General features: G+C 39.1%; 1 protein-coding gene across 2 annotated transcripts in view; it reads right to left on the bottom strand.

The window, feature by feature from the left end:
• Positions 1-15,890, bottom strand: part of arhgap10 (Rho GTPase activating protein 10) — a 51,504-nt gene that overhangs the window by 33,366 nt on the left and 2,248 nt on the right. For both annotated transcript variants that reach the window (XM_026171355.2, XM_026171357.2), the window contains exons 2-5: positions 2,834-2,929; positions 2,638-2,699; positions 728-799; positions 409-510 (exon numbers count right to left, since the gene is read on the bottom strand). In XM_026171355.2, coding sequence (XP_026027140.1) covers positions 409-510; positions 728-799; positions 2,638-2,699; positions 2,834-2,929 — 332 coding nt within the window. The remainder of the gene's footprint in view (positions 1-408; positions 511-727; positions 800-2,637; positions 2,700-2,833; positions 2,930-15,890) is intronic.

Genomic DNA, 15,890 nt, shown 5'->3' with positions numbered 1-15,890 from the left:
TGGTTGGTGGATCTAACGTACGGGCAAGCTTTACAGGGTTTCATCACAAAACACAAAAAAACATTGTTTTGTAAAAGGTGGCTCAGTTCGTCGTAACTCAAAAAATGTCAGCTTGTGGTAGTGCAGCGGGGATTGATCCACAAACTGCAGCAGCCACGGTCAACCTCAGAGGTGCGGTACAAAAGAGCACACATTTCCTTTTCAAACAAGCCAGGAAAACTATTGCTGCAAGGCATGCCAGTGGAAACCCAAAGCAGTCGACCAGGTTTTGCAGCCTCATGGCACCGAACGATAAAGCCAGAACCGGAATTCAGACACTAAACAAAACATCTGCTTGAATAATCTTACTGTCATAATAAATTCATATCATGTACGTCACACAGAGCGGTCAGGCAATGATAAAGATACCTCTTGCAGTTGCGGCTCTTTCTTCTTTGATGACATATTTAGAAGCTTTTCCAAAGAACTGTAGTATTTCTCTGTTTCCTTTTCATATCTCTTTCTTTCCGCCTTAACAAAATACAGGGGGGAAAAAAGCAGTAAAATTAAAGGAGAAGAAATACTTCCTTATTTTTGGGAATTAAAGTAAGAAGCTGTATGTGTAGTAAAATCCATTAAACATTAACTACAGAAACTACAAATGCATTTTTTATAGTTATTAAGGGCATCAAGCCTACAAAAACCAGACTGTTTAAGGGAAATAGATTTTGGAATGAGAGGCCCTTACCCTTAATGCACCAAGCTGCTCTTTCCTGAACTTCTCCAGAGGTTTCATTAAGGTTTCTGTGATGTTCCTCATCTACGGAGAATAAATGCCTTCATTAGTGCTCATTTCAGTGACATGCTTCATTAATAAAACTTTTACTTACTTACTTACTCACGACATTCAAAACTTTCCAGTCTTAACGAACGAGCGGCTCTCTGTAGTTACTTGCCACTACTCTTGCCACTTGTACCATGTTGCATAATCCATCCTTTCATTTTAATAATGCTGCCATGCTTTTCAGACATTTGCACATTGCAAAACAATGACAAGAACATGTGCAATTTTTATCTGTTACTGTCCTTCCTTGGTGACACATTATCTGGCCCATATTTACATACTTGAACTGCCACATGAAAAAACTGTGGACTACCACCTGGAGCATATTTGGCTTTGCACCAGTTGTTGTCTATTAGCATGCCAGCAAGGTAAACAGACAAAGTATAAGGCCACACTCGGCAGCTTCTCTGCTCAATGGTAAATGGCCTGCATTTGTATAGCGCTTTTCTAGTCCATAGGACCCCAAAGCGCTTTACACTACATTCAGTCATTCACCCATTCACACACACATTCACACACTGGCGATAGCAAGCTACATTGTAGCCACAGCTGCCCTGGGGCACACTGACAGAGGCGAGGCTGCCGGACACAGGCGCCACCGGGCCCTCTGACCACCACCAGTAGGCAAACACAGGGTTAGTATCTTGCCCAAGGATATTTGGCATGCAGCCAGGAGGCAGCCTGGGATCGAACCACCGACCTTCTGATTAGTGGCTGACCTGCTCTGCCACCTGAGCTACAGCCACCCCATCTCAAAGTGAGTCAAGATCACATTGAACTGTAAGTGTAAACATTGGGACTTCATTCCCAGCTCATCCTCTGCCAATCCTCCCCCAAAAAAACCCCAACCCAAAACATAAATAAGTATTAAAAAAAAAAAACTGTACTGCAATCATTCTCAGCCAAGATGGCTGTAACTTTATATAAACAGTATCAATAGAATCTTTGTGGAGATTTAAAGCTGAAGCTCCATTGTGGCTTCTTAAAAGTTGATAATATGCCAACATTTGAGCGGCTCAATGTTTCGTTTTTTACCTCTAAACACTACTAATTACTAAAAAAAAACTTTTGTCTTCCAGTAGTGCATTATTAAAGTTACTGTACGTAACGTCTTTACTCCAGAGTTTCTTCTGTGCTGAGAACAAAGCATGTCTGTACTTGTTTGGCCATAGTACTTTTCCTTACGCTGCATGGTGATGTCATCGCACTTTACTCTGAGGATTCCTGCGCTAAGTCTGTGCTTACGGTCTGAGCATGATGCTGTAATAGGCATCTCCGCAAGCTACTGATGATGGGTTCACTCCCTAACCCCAGACAGGCATTACAAGAAGATGGCTGGAAAGTCTGCATCTGCATTGTAAGAATGCTTCAAACGAGTAGCACTGACAAGTGTATCAATTCACTATTAGATGGGATTTTTGTGGTTATACTGGCAGCTATAATATTGCTACCTGTGGCAGAATAGCTTTATGGCAATATACGGTCATAAACACTTGCATTGTTGTGGATCTTGTTGGTGGTAGCGCTTTATTTGATCTGGCTTGGTACTTAAAGTTTGGGTGTGTGATGAGTGTTGTGCGTAATGTAGTTATGGACTCTTGCTCTCTCTGTAGCCACGCCCAGGCAGGGCATGTGACAGTGACCCTTAGACAGCCAGAAGGGGAGGATATGTGCAAACGCTAACAATATTGCAACAACAGCTGGAGAATATGCTACAAGTATCCTACATTATGAGCACTAGACACACACACACACACACACACACAAAAAAGGTACAGCGGGCTTTCAATTAGGTTCTAACGGGTCACTCTCACCATCAGCTCTCTTTGGTCTTCAAGGTTTTTGAGGAATGCTGAGAACTCTTGCAAAGACTCATCTGAAGAAAAAACAAAAAATAACACATACAGGGTTAAAGATATTAGAATTATCAGTTGCACTCGTCTAACAGCACGTGTTGGCAAAAAACATATGGTTAGCGCCTTCAATATGAGGTGGTTAGCCCACACTTACCGATACATTTCTCATCATCGGTCTTTGCATCGCCAATGTACTCAAACTGAAACTCTCCCAGGCACTGGGCGAACTTGCGCTGTGCCATCCCAAGCTCTACAAGGAAATGTCAAAAACATAGTAAACATCAGCCTCATTGTATTAAAAAGGGATTTTACAATATAAATCATAACACACTACAACTGTGTGTCATCCTGGGCACCACCTGTGGAAAAGTGACATAATAAAGATAGTCTTGAAAAGTAGGTCTGCTGCACTTAGCTGTTAACCACAGTGCAAACATCCTGTCTGTCTACATCCTGTTGCACATCAAACCCTCGTGCACCAGCAGTGCAGGTACCACTGCTTCACATTTGCCACAAAACAGGGCAAACTATATTTAGCAAGTCACACAATACACGAGTAAATGCTTTGATGCTAACAACGTGATGCTTAAAAGCTAGACAGCTGTGAAGCCAATACATCTAAATTAATATACACAAATTACAATATCGATTTCCCAAATGCAATGCAGTATTATATTTTCCTTTCCTAAATAATAACATTACATGAACCCCAAAACTTGGAAAATAAAATAAAATAAAATGTTTGGTTTCTACAGCACTTTGGCAATGCTTTTTACTGCCTGACTAAAGGCAGGTGACTAGATTACTGGAAACTTAAAATCATCACACATACAACAGGACAGCACAGCAGTTAACACTACTGCATCACAGTGAGTGCAAAGGAAGCAAAATTGGCCAGAGGTGTGAATGTCAGCATGAATGGCTGTCTTTCTTCCTGTGTTAGCACTGCAATGGACTGGCAACTGTTCCAGGGTGTAACTTGCTTCTCACCCTAAGACAGCTGGGATGGGTTCCAATATGGATGGAAGGACGGATGGATAGTAATCTGCCCCAACATACCCTAAAAACATCATGAAGCATTCCTCAATCAACACCAAACTTAAGCAATGCAGATAACTAAAAAAAAAAAAAAAAAAAGTCTTTCACACTGTTATTTGGATTCCTGGCTTGCTTGTGGCTCAGCTATTAAAAGGTTAACACTTTCAACCTCAACTTTATTCGTTTTCTTTATCTGAAACCCACTGCTGGTCACTCTACACTCTAAAGGTGTTAAATCTGTACCAAAGCACACGAGGCACATTAAAACCAAAACACCTGTGGTTTGGGTCCTCTGGCCAGTTGACGTGGAACTAGGGGAAGTTTAAAGGATCTTCCAGACAATGGGGCAGCTTCTTATTATAGTATTGTTTTTGCTCTAAGTAGTTTTTCATATAGCATTTGGAGGAAATGCTTTATTTTCTTGTGAGATCATTGTTGATGTAAGAGAAAAGTATAAACAGAAAGTGAAGCATCTAAAATGCATACAAGCAGAACTTGCACAATCACTTTATTCCTCTTTAGCAAAAATACTATAATAAAAATAAATAAAACACAAGGATTCATGACTTGTTTGTGGCAAATGACAGATCATTGCCTGACCCCTGAACAACTGCAAGACACAGAACAGAATAACGTCACACCGTGAAGATTGAAGTGAGCTTTAGGCTACGTTCACACTGCAGGCGAAAGCGCATCAAATCCAATTTTTTTGACCCTATGCGACCCATATGCGATCATGGTATGACATCCGATATTTTCAAATCCGATCTGGGTCACTTTCATATGTGGCACTGAATCCGATACATATCCGATGTTTTTAAAACATCGGATATGTATCGGATATATAAAACAGCAATAAGGATAATTATTAGGTTATTTACATTATTATGTAAATAAAATAACTTAAAGCAAAAATTGGGAAACGTAAAGTCCGAAGTCTTTATATTAAGGGCCATCAGTCAAACAATATTGTTTGCTCTGGGTCTAAACAGAGCGCGTTGTGTGTGACGTCTTCTTTTGCGCATGCCAGCCGCTTTGAGGGTTCACACTAGAGCGCCTTTGCTGTCGCATTTTATTTGTAGTGTGAACAAGCAGACAAAAAAATTGGATTTGATCAAAAAAATCGGAATTGAGCATTAAGACCTGCAGTCATCCTTTTCTGTATATATAAATAGGACACTGCACAAGTTTCATTAAGAGATGCAAACACAGAACAGCGGTGGAGTATCAAAGACTGACTCCTCTTTAAAGGTTGTAGTCTTTTATTTTATAAAGCCAGAAGAAACGAGAGGGAGGTGTGCTCGGGATTCCTTATTATTGTCAGGAAAGAATCACTCAAGTTTCTGTAAGACTTTATTAGGCAAATATTCATAGAAGACAAATGATGTCATAAACTTGCTTGAATCACACCAAATACACGTGCAGCTCATTTTCCTAATGTGCTTGTACTATAATGAAAACTTCATTCTGTCTCAGAGGTGACTTCTATCTGAAGGAAACACATCCTGGTGAATGATGTGTGTGAGTGCTCTAAATATGGGTTAAAAAAGGTATTATTTTCAAAATAAAGGTATAGCAAATATAAGCCTACCAGGTCATTATTTTGGAAGCAAACACATCTAAGCTATAGGTTGGAATTATTTTTATTTTTTTTTGAAGGGACCGTAAATCTAGCAGGAATCTAAACCACACCGACAGCAAGAATTCAGCTCAGCAAGTCCATAAAAGGTGACTCTGTGTCAGCCTGCTCTCATCCTTAATTGGCAGAACATGGAATGACTACAAGCAACAGAGGCAGGACATATTTGCTACCCACTTTGATAATAGATAATTTATTGAGTAATACACAGTACTGCATAACATCCAATGCTTCTCTTTGGATCTGGCCTCTTGTAAACCTTACGCAATATCTTCTGATGTGAAGACCTGGCACTGCTGTTTAGTCAGTCCACGAGAGGGACAGTGAGATTCAGCTGCGTAACCAATTAGTCAGAAATTTCCCCCAAATGCTATTGAGGAGTCCTTCACCGTAATGCTGTACATGCTAAATGTGATTTGTCGTTGGCGTGCTGAAATCAGCAAGGCCTTCGGTGAAAACGGCATCTTCTGAACTGCAGCATATATAGATGTAAAAAATTATTTCATATACATCATTACAGGGCCCAGACGAGGTTTCCAGATCTTTTGTGTAAAGATTTTGATTTCACATGGTGGAGTTTTAACTTTTTGCAGATGGTTGGAAGATGGGCTCAACATGAAATACATTTCTGGAAAGTTTAGCTAACTAGTGAGCAACTTGGAGTGAGGATACCAATTGATACTGCACCATGGTCACGTACTCTGCAGACAGTCCTGAAAGTACTGAAAGCAGAAAGTGTTCACAGATTCTTAGTTACAAGCATCTTTTCTGCCTCATTTTTTTGTGAAAAGGTTCTCATATTAATGTGTAACAGTAAATCTAAATGCTGATATAGCTGTGAGATTTCCCAGATTTATTGAAACTTCTTAATAATGAGATACACTTACTATTACTTAATTATTGTAATTTCTAAACTGTTTAACCAGAATGAAGCAGTCCCTCACCACAGACAGACCACACAACATCAAGTTGATGCAACTGGCTGCATCGTAGGGTTACAAGGCATCTAAATCACACCTAAGTGGATGGGTGTTTCCTCCGTTTTCTAATGTCTTTAAGTTACCTTTTTTGAATGGAGCCGTTACCAGAAAACAGTTTTATCAGCATGGAAACCCTTTAAAAGATAACCCCCGTCCCAATGCATTTATCCCCATTTGATGACTTCAACAAAATGTTTGCAATATGAGTCTCTGTGCTTTGAAGCAGCCGTGCTGAAGGAACACAAGGAAAACAAGTATTGCCAATTAAATCCTTGCTCAAAACCTTTTATAGAAAAGCAGTGTTATTGGAGTGCATTGCTTCTTTTCACTCCCAAAGTTGTGCTTTTTATTGCTCACTCCCCTCTGTTGCTTTTGGCATTGCTTGTTTGTTATCAATGTTCGACATAACTTTCCCCCCCATATTTTAAACTTACAAAGTTTGTGTTGGTCAGTGTTATATGCTGTCATCTTTAGTAGTAGTATTAGAATGTAAGGTTTTAAAAGCATAGCTCATTACCAACCTTTCATTAAGGTATTTACTTGATAGGTAATGAGTGACCTTTATGGAGTCCTTGGTCACCTGCAGGTCTCAACTTATCCAGAAACATATAAATGTAGAGTGGAAAGTTCAACTCCTGAATGACACAGTAAAAAGATGTTGTGACAACATTACACTGAACACTGCCACACCTTAAAGCCTCAACACACTACATTGTACCTGACGTAAGGTCAGAATCACATGTCACTAAAAATCAATGCCATTCAAGCAATTACTGTTATACTGCAGAGTGTAATGTGCATGCTGTAATACACAGGTTTTCTACAGAGTTTTTTTTTTGTGCAGTGTTTAAGTTGCCTCAGGGATTCAGTTCTCAGTGAGGCACTTGCTTCTCTGCTTTTCCAGATTTAAACAACTTACACAATAAGTTTCCAACAGAGTTGGGATGATTCATAATTACAAAACTAATGATGTATAAAATACAAACAAAAACAGGGTGCAGTAATTAAAAAAAAAAATTACAAAGACTTTCTGTTCTTGAAAGTTACATTTAGCCTAAAAACAGACAAAAAGCTGTTTGCAACTTTTTATGCCCACAACTTTTTTAGAAATTCAATATCTTCTTGTTGTACTATTTACAGGGTGAAAGGTGAAATTACAGAGTTCCAGATGTTTTGGGTTGTAGCCTGTTTTTGTACTGTTAGAGAAAGATCATGGGGGGAAAAAGACACAGGTCTTTTGTATTTTACTTTATTAGGATATGAAACATCTTTTGTGTATTAAAAAAAAGGTAATACAGGGCTAACAACACTGTGGATAATTAATATGCACTCCAGAACACTGATGTCAACAGACAGATTTGCATGGTTTTTATTAGAGCCACATGTGCAGTGCAGGTCGCACCCATCTGCAATCTGATTACATAGGCTGCAAGCATGTTTAACACACTTCAGGGTGGACAGTTCAGGCCAAGCTGTGGACTTCATTACATAAAACACAAAGAATGAATGTTATCCAGTTACATGAAGCTCCAGCAATAATCAACACCAGGCAACACTCAAATAAGGGGAAAAAGCAAAAACAAAAAAAAACCCCGGCATTGTTTTCCTGTACAGTTTCAACAGCATAGATTAATTGGATACAATCATTCCAGTGATAAACAACGTGTCAGATGAGAGGTCTGCAGAAGAGATTGAAACGATATTTCTTTCCTTCAGGACAGCAACTATCACATACCACACACACTAGGGCATGCAAGAGTCCAAGGCAAAAGCTTCGTCTGCTTTTTGCCTTTTAAAGCAAGGCATTTCAGAGCAAACCTGGGAACTGTCAAACTTGGCTAGTTTCTCCGCAGAACACCAGAGACCCTACTCTTCTGGATTTACAGTGTGAGTCATACAGACCCCACCTTACTTGTATCTGATATCACAGGCTATGCTGTTCTATAAGCGGAAAGCAAAGGAAAATAAGTGGCCAGCTATGTGACATTAGCACTGGCATGCCCATTCAGGAAGAAAAGACAAACAAAATGTGAAGGGTAGTGAATTAAAGGACTCTGGTTATTGTAGAGTGTCACCGATCAAAGGGCAAGACTACTTAAAAAAAGAAAAAGAAAGAAAGAAAGAGCAAAACGAGTGAAGAATCTTTAATAGAAACCTCTGGAAAAAATATTTTAAAGCCAAAGATGGTGGTTGTCCTGTAACACCCACTAAAAAGCCAATCATCTGCTTTATATCAGCCGAACTAAAAAAAAACATAAGCCCATTGTGCTGTTGCACATAGCGTAGAATGTTGTTGCACTGCATGGCATTTGTTTAGTGCTCTGATGGGATAAACCAGAGACCTTGCTTGACTTGGTGCTCTGGATTAAAGCATAAATGATGGAGTAATGCTTTGATATGCTGCTCTTGCATACTTAAAAAAAATCTTTTTTAAGTTCATACTTAAAAAAAAAAAAAATTTAATCAGATTTGACTGTTGAGTCTACGCATACAGTTTTTATGCCTCAGTCTCACTGAATCAGAGTTTTGACTTTCTCTCTATTCATGTTTCTAGTGTCTTGAATTGTCAGCCCAAAATGATGCTTAAGCATTACCTAGATGGCTGCTGTGTGGCTAGACTTGTGATAAGTACTATGCATAACTGCCAATCAACCCTATTGCCACTTCTCCCAGGAAACATCTGTAATCTGCATGTCCCTCAAGCTTTATAATTAATAATTGAAATACATGTTACCCAACTTACCACACGGTCTATGAAACAGTGTATGTACACAACCCACATACTAAATAAAATTTCAACACATCTGTCAGCGCAACCTGGAAACCCACAACCTTATTCAAGGGTGTGTGCTTACTGTGCAAGCAGAACATTTAGATGCTGTATGCATTAGCTCATCACTTTAACTTTAGGCTTGCCATTCCACCAAAGATATAGTAAACAGCAAGACTTTAAAGACACAAGACAATAAATAATGTTTATTCTTGCCTCTGAGGAAGGTCTGAGGAAAAATATAAGGACCATTGATTTGAGCATGACTAAAGTGTTGTTAAAAAAACAAAAAACCCTCCTTCCAACTGTGAACAAGTTGGAAGCTGGGCCACAAAGCACTCATCTCTATAGAGCCAGCTATGCATCAACTTTGTTGGGACCAAGTAAAAAGTGAAACACTGGAAAACGCCAGAAAAAGTCCAATACTACAAAAATATATACAATTTACACAGTGAAGTATCACCAAAATCACACATTGCTGATCTCCTGTTAGTTCGGCAATAAAGGGAGCTTTGTTTTAAATATATTTGATAACTTCGATGTTGTACTGTGCTGTAAAACTCACTTCAGACAAAGGTCTGGTGGACAATAGTAATATTAAGTTCCCTAACTGCCTGGTCCTTCACCAAAAATCACTGATTAATCCATTTAATTTCTCAAACACTGTATTAATATCAGGTGCTTTAAGAACTGGCATTCACAAGAACAAAAGCAAAAAAAAATAAAGTCAATGACAATAATGAATCTAACACCAGGAAAAAAACAACAACTTGGAGTCATTGTACTGTCAAGATATTTGATTAATCTACAAAATGGTCTGTTGTTACAGTGCAAACAGCTTCGTTAATGGAGCCTGATTGCTTAAAGCACTGTGTTGTAACATATATTAATAAACTGTTCAGAGCAACCTATCCATTGGAAAATACTGGCACTTACAAGTTGAATATTAATGAAACTGATTGTAGAGTTACTGGTTGCACGCTCACCAGTGCTCTTTATAAAAAAATGGCCTCATGTTTTCTGTTACACTGGGCTTTACAGATTAACATCACTGATAGTCAACAACAGTTAGCCCAAATCCTTTTTAACTTGCTGAGGGTTTTAAAGCAGAACGTTTAACATGCATGTTGGGACTGCAGTAGCTAAGGTTTTCTCCATAACAGACTATAAAATGTAAGTCCATGTCAAAGGTCAGTTGCAGAAGAAGTCCACAGTGTATTTATTGGCATCTGTTGGAAAGTTGCTTGTTATGATTTCTATAGTCTCACCAGATGTGCCACTTAGGTCAGGAGTTGCCTAATGCAAGCCCACAGTGTTTACGTGCCGCGCCTTTCCACAGTCTTTCCTGTTCCACTCTCCCATCTTTTCCAGGCTGTATCCCAGCTCTACTTGCCTTCCACCTTTGCCCTCCCCAGAGCCAGCTCACCCGACCCCTCCCGCAGCTCCCTGACCAGAAAGCATGCATTACTTCATTTACGTATCCCTGAACCTCAAAACAAGTGTGCTGGGTGAGGCTACGCTGTCAGTAACAGCCAAGAGGCTGATCACAATATTTCAGTGTCTGAGGTATTCTTCCCCCCTCAGACACCAAAAATGCTTTTCTTTCATTATGCAGTGAAAGGTGTCCTCACCAAAAAAGGAGCCCTTGAAACACTGCAATGTAATATACTTTTATAGTAGACCTCTTCCTTGGAGAGAGAGATAAGGAGCGTTCCTCCCACATGACTTCACGTCTTGTGCTAATGCGATTTTAATGAAAGATTGTGATGTGGCTCTTTGGCAGAATCAGTAATGTGATTACAGAGACGAGCAGTGAGCCAAAGCACACTATGGCAGGCTACTCTTAAACCTGTCTGCCAGACAGAAAGAGACCTTCACATCGCTGGGCTTTCAATGTGGAACCAAAAGTGAAACTACAAAAAAAATTACACTTATGGAATTGTTTTTCTGAACTGTTTGGTCAATTTACCTGAGCAAGTCCAGCTGTGGAAGAGACAGGCCTGATCTTGCTGCAACTTTGTCTAACTTCAGTTTTCCAGATTATTACAACATGAAAACACAATTTGCAAGGGGCAGTGGAGAAGTGAGCAGTGACATGACTGCCCAAATAACAAGATCTTCAGAAACTGAGAACTCAAAACTTCCTGGGGGAGCAAAGAAGGTTTACTAAAGACAACAGTGACGTGTAGCTGAGAGGGTACAGACAGGACACAGTTCCTGTGGAGGAAACCCTCTGAAACAGAAGCACATCTGCATGCTGCTCCTCTAATGGGCACTTCCATGTCATGCCTCTCTGGCCCAAGGCCCCGCTTCAAAGTTTCCTCCCAGAACCAAGGACTTTCCATACTGGCACATCCTCCCAGCTGTAGCAGCCAAGGGAGTTACTGAAAGGCTGAGAACTGAATGGATTTCTAGAACAACAACTGTGCTTTGAACTGCCCAAACAACTGAGCCTTCTGAGGGCAACACTAAAGGAAAAAAGAATTATCATGAAACTAAAAAATCTATACCTAAATTGCATTCAAGATTAAATATGTTAGTGTTCACTGCAGACCTCTAAATAACACATCTGTACAATACTGTCGAGTGTTGCAGCTTATTGTGAAGCGGATAGTGGCCTGCAGATTAAACAGCTTAGCGGCCTCAAATCATGTCTACACATCAAGAAAAAGCACACAATCTTGCATCTAGATATGTGGCCCTTTTAACTTCAAAGTTGCAAACTACAAAAAGCATACTCAGAAGAAAACTTCTGATTGTTTGTAGGATTCTCTCTAAAAAGACTAACCAAACACAGTGTCTCATGAGACTGTAACCCTATTATCAGAGTGTATCCACCTAAACAGAGCTAGACTGTGATTGAGCTCCACCCTACGAATGTACATTAACAACGCTGTACCTTACTTAAACTTTAGGTATAGCCCAAAATACTATAAACTTAGTAATACCCCTGTGCTTAGAGAAAGGCCCTGTTCACACCCAGCATTAACTTGGGTGGTCTTGCAATAAGTGGACAGCTTCACAGTACAGATGTAAAGACACTTAGGATGCATTCAGCCATAGCCGTTTTGTTTCCTGTGTACTGGACTACACTAAAGGACCGCCTAAACAACTGGCATGTAGATCCATGAAGGACCTCTGCAAACAAATCAGGAGCGGTAAAAGGCAGATTTTGTCACTTTGAAAACATCTAAAGACTTTTCTACTGCCCACTGAAAACTGATGTACTTTGATCAAATCACCCAAGAAATAGCTATGCCAGCTATGAACAGGATCAAAAGTTTAGAGCAGCGCGACAGACTTTAAATCTATTATTCTATTTTAAGAATCAGAATATTTGTAGAAAATTATCTGTAGAGCTTTCAATCCATTTTAGGCCATCAAACTCTACTACCTTCAGTTATTGAGCTGACAGTTCTGACATTACAATAACAACCCATTAAATTACAATTAATTGCAATAATTTATTTTATTTTTTCAGTTATACTAAACAGACACATACTTACAGTTTGACAGAAACCGGAAAGGACTATATGAATTGTGAGGTTTACTTAAAACTCATTAAATTGTAATATATCTATATCATGGCTAAAGCACTTCTGGATGGATGCAAACTGCATTTCGTTGCCCTGTGCATGTGCAATGACAATAAAGTTGAATTCTATTCTATTCTAAATGTTATGAGTTTAGCTTGTACAACCATCCTTGACAACAATATCTTGAAGTAACCATTTTCTGTATGGCCATCAGTCTCTTACATCATTGTAAGATAGACTTTTAAGACTGTGCACATTAAGGTTTGTGGACATTTGTAAATGCACATCTCTCTTAATGTCCCACCACACCATTTCATTCAAGTTCAGGTGTAGGACTTGGCCATTGCAACAATCTGATTTTCTTCTTTTTCAGCCATTCTGTTGCAGATTAACCATTGTTCTTGGCATAACCCAATTTGAATCAACCTTGAAATGAAATGAGGCCATCTGTTTGACAGCTAAATTTGGACCAACCTTTAGCTGTCATACAGATGGCCTCATTTTATTCTGCAATACTTTGGTATACAGAGGAGTTTGTAGTCAACTCAGTGACTGCAAGGTGCCCAGGCCCAAATCAATACCCCTCTACCACCGTGCTTGACAGTTGGTATGAGGTGTTTGTACTGACATGGTGTGCTTGGTTTCCATCAAACATTGTGTTGTATCTTACAGCCAAACATTTCTACTTAGGTCTCATCTGTCTAACGGACATTGTTCCAGAAGTCTTAGGGTTTGTTCAGATGCCTCTTTGCAAATCTAAGAAAACACTTTCTCCAGCCAACTCTCCCAAACAAGCCAAATGTGTTCATGTTTTTCCTAATTGTATTGCCATGAACTTTAACATGCTGCAGAGTAGGGCTGTGTGATATGACCAAAATCTCATATCCCGATATAAGATATAAGACATCTATCGTCCCGATAACGATATAAATCACAAAACTTGAACATTTTCTGTAAATTCTGTGAATCTCGGGCAGCTCGACTTGCGGGAAGTGTTTCCAGCTGGGCATCGTGTACGTGGAGTCGAGTGTTTTAACCGATGCATGAAACTATACATTTTTAGACACAAGTTGTAACGGCCGCTGTTTTCTTTGTGAGTATTTATTACACGGCGTGCTGCGGGGAAAAGCCTGTTCTAACGTTTGAGTCTAAGGTTTATTTTTTAGCACCTGTCAGCTCTTTTTTGCTTCTCATCCGTAAACACTCTGCATACTCTTTCACGTGATTCAGTTTATTTTGAAAAGTCTCTACAGGATCTTCAGCTTTATTGTGAAAGGTTTATGTGGAAAATAAACAAGCGGACACGCGATGGTTTTACTGTCGCTGTTGCTAACGACAACGCATAAAAACAGGCGCTTGTTGTTGTTGTTTTTTTATCCTAACAACAAAAATATTCTTTTGCTTAAGACAAAAAAGAAAAAAAGAACTACAACCATCAAACTTGAGGCAATGATAAATTATTGAAATTGATGACGCTTAATTTGATCATCTGTTGTTCACCAATAGAAGAAAGCCTACTCCACCCTGGACAGACTAGCTTTGTTTTAAATTAACCTTCAGCACAGCACAAAGAACAGCCTAAAATAGAAATAGAAATCAAAAAGTTCTGCTTTAAGTCTAGATAACATCTAAAGCAATCAAGCCATGTCTAACAATCTGCTGCAGTAGCTCTATAATGTTTAAATTGCTCTATTGCTGCCACTACCAAATAGTGTAAATGGCTCCTGATTAGAATGATAAAAATACACCAAAAACAGTTTTGTTGACAAAATAGTTTCCATTAAAGGCTTCAGCACAGGCCAAGTGAATTAGGCTGAGCAAACTTCATTAATGTCAAAACATAACCATCACTTCCTTCCTGAAACAGATTTTGCAATAGTCCCATTGGGAGAGCATGACCAGGGTTTCCTATTTCTTGTCATTTTCTAAAAACACCAACACAGACTTAGTGAAAGCAGTGATATGCTACCATCCTGACTCTACTTTAAATCAAAGCAAAAAAACTACAGTCAAATACGATGCTAAATACAAGATACCACATGCCATACTGAAACTAGACACTATGTCACTGTGCCAGTTTATACCAACACAGCAGTGCACCAACATCACATCAACTGCCAGTGAGTCACCACAACACTGCGGAGGCTATTCAAATTTTTTGTTGGTGCAAGTAAAATAATAATACTACCAACATTTCACCTTGAGCATCTGCAAAGGTCTGAGGCATATGTGACTGTATTGACATCTGCACACCCTCAACTGTAATGACACCAGCTATGGACCCATTTTCCAAGAGGATTGAAAAGTAGCATTGTAAAAATCCTAGCTGAGGGGTCCGTGTACATGTCCACAGTTTACCATAACTCTGGCCTAAGGCATGAGAAAGTCACAAAAATTACAGCAGGCATTATTAAACGTACATAACATAAGGACAGTTTCCTCATGTTCAATCAATGTGACAGTTGTATAGATGAAACATGTTTAGACAACTTTAACCAAAATGTCCTTTTAGAGGGTACACAACTATCCTCCTAAGATCTTTACTCAGATTGAAAGAATTTAAGTTTATATGTTAAGTTTTAAAGTTTAAGTGTCAAGGGAGTCACTATGATGAGGGGGGTCAGAGTAGCAAAGAGCTCCAATGAGACCATGGAAACATTCAAAAAGGCAAAGAAACAGGCCGACAATCCCGGCTGTGCACAAAAAAGCAGCCAAGTAATAACACAATCAAGAAAAACATTTTTAAAAATGGACTTTCCAACATGAAACTTTACTATCTGCAAATATTTCTCAAAACTGTGTCCAAAAATGTAATTTATTGAATAGTTTCTGATACATAAAGTGCAAATAATGCACTATTGTGCGCGGAGCCCTTGTCCAGCAAACCTCTCAGTTGTGAGGGGAAAAACTCACGCTCAATGCAGCCACACATGGCTTAGGGCGCGGCCCGCCCAGTCAGAAAGCAAAATATGGTGACTTCTGTGCCTTTAATGTATGCATTTAATAGCTTGCTAAAGGTCCTATTTACATATTTGGATCATTACTAAACCACAAACAATTCAAGTTAAAAAAAATTTAAAAACTAAAAATTAATTAAAATTGTTTTGTTGCATGTAAATCTACAAGCTTTTTAAATTTCTGGGGGAAAAGAAAGGGAAATTATGAACTGCAGATTTTAAGTCCATGTAGAATACACATCTATAACATGAACAACTTGATGTGATACATATTTTTGAGTCACACATATT

Source organism: Astatotilapia calliptera, chromosome 6 (genome assembly GCF_964374335.1).
Source record: "Astatotilapia calliptera chromosome 6, fAstCal68.1, whole genome shotgun sequence".
Taxonomy (NCBI): domain Eukaryota; kingdom Metazoa; phylum Chordata; class Actinopteri; order Cichliformes; family Cichlidae; genus Astatotilapia; species Astatotilapia calliptera.
The sequence above is the reverse complement of the archived record's forward strand: the minus strand, read 5'-3'. Positions and strand labels throughout refer to the sequence as shown.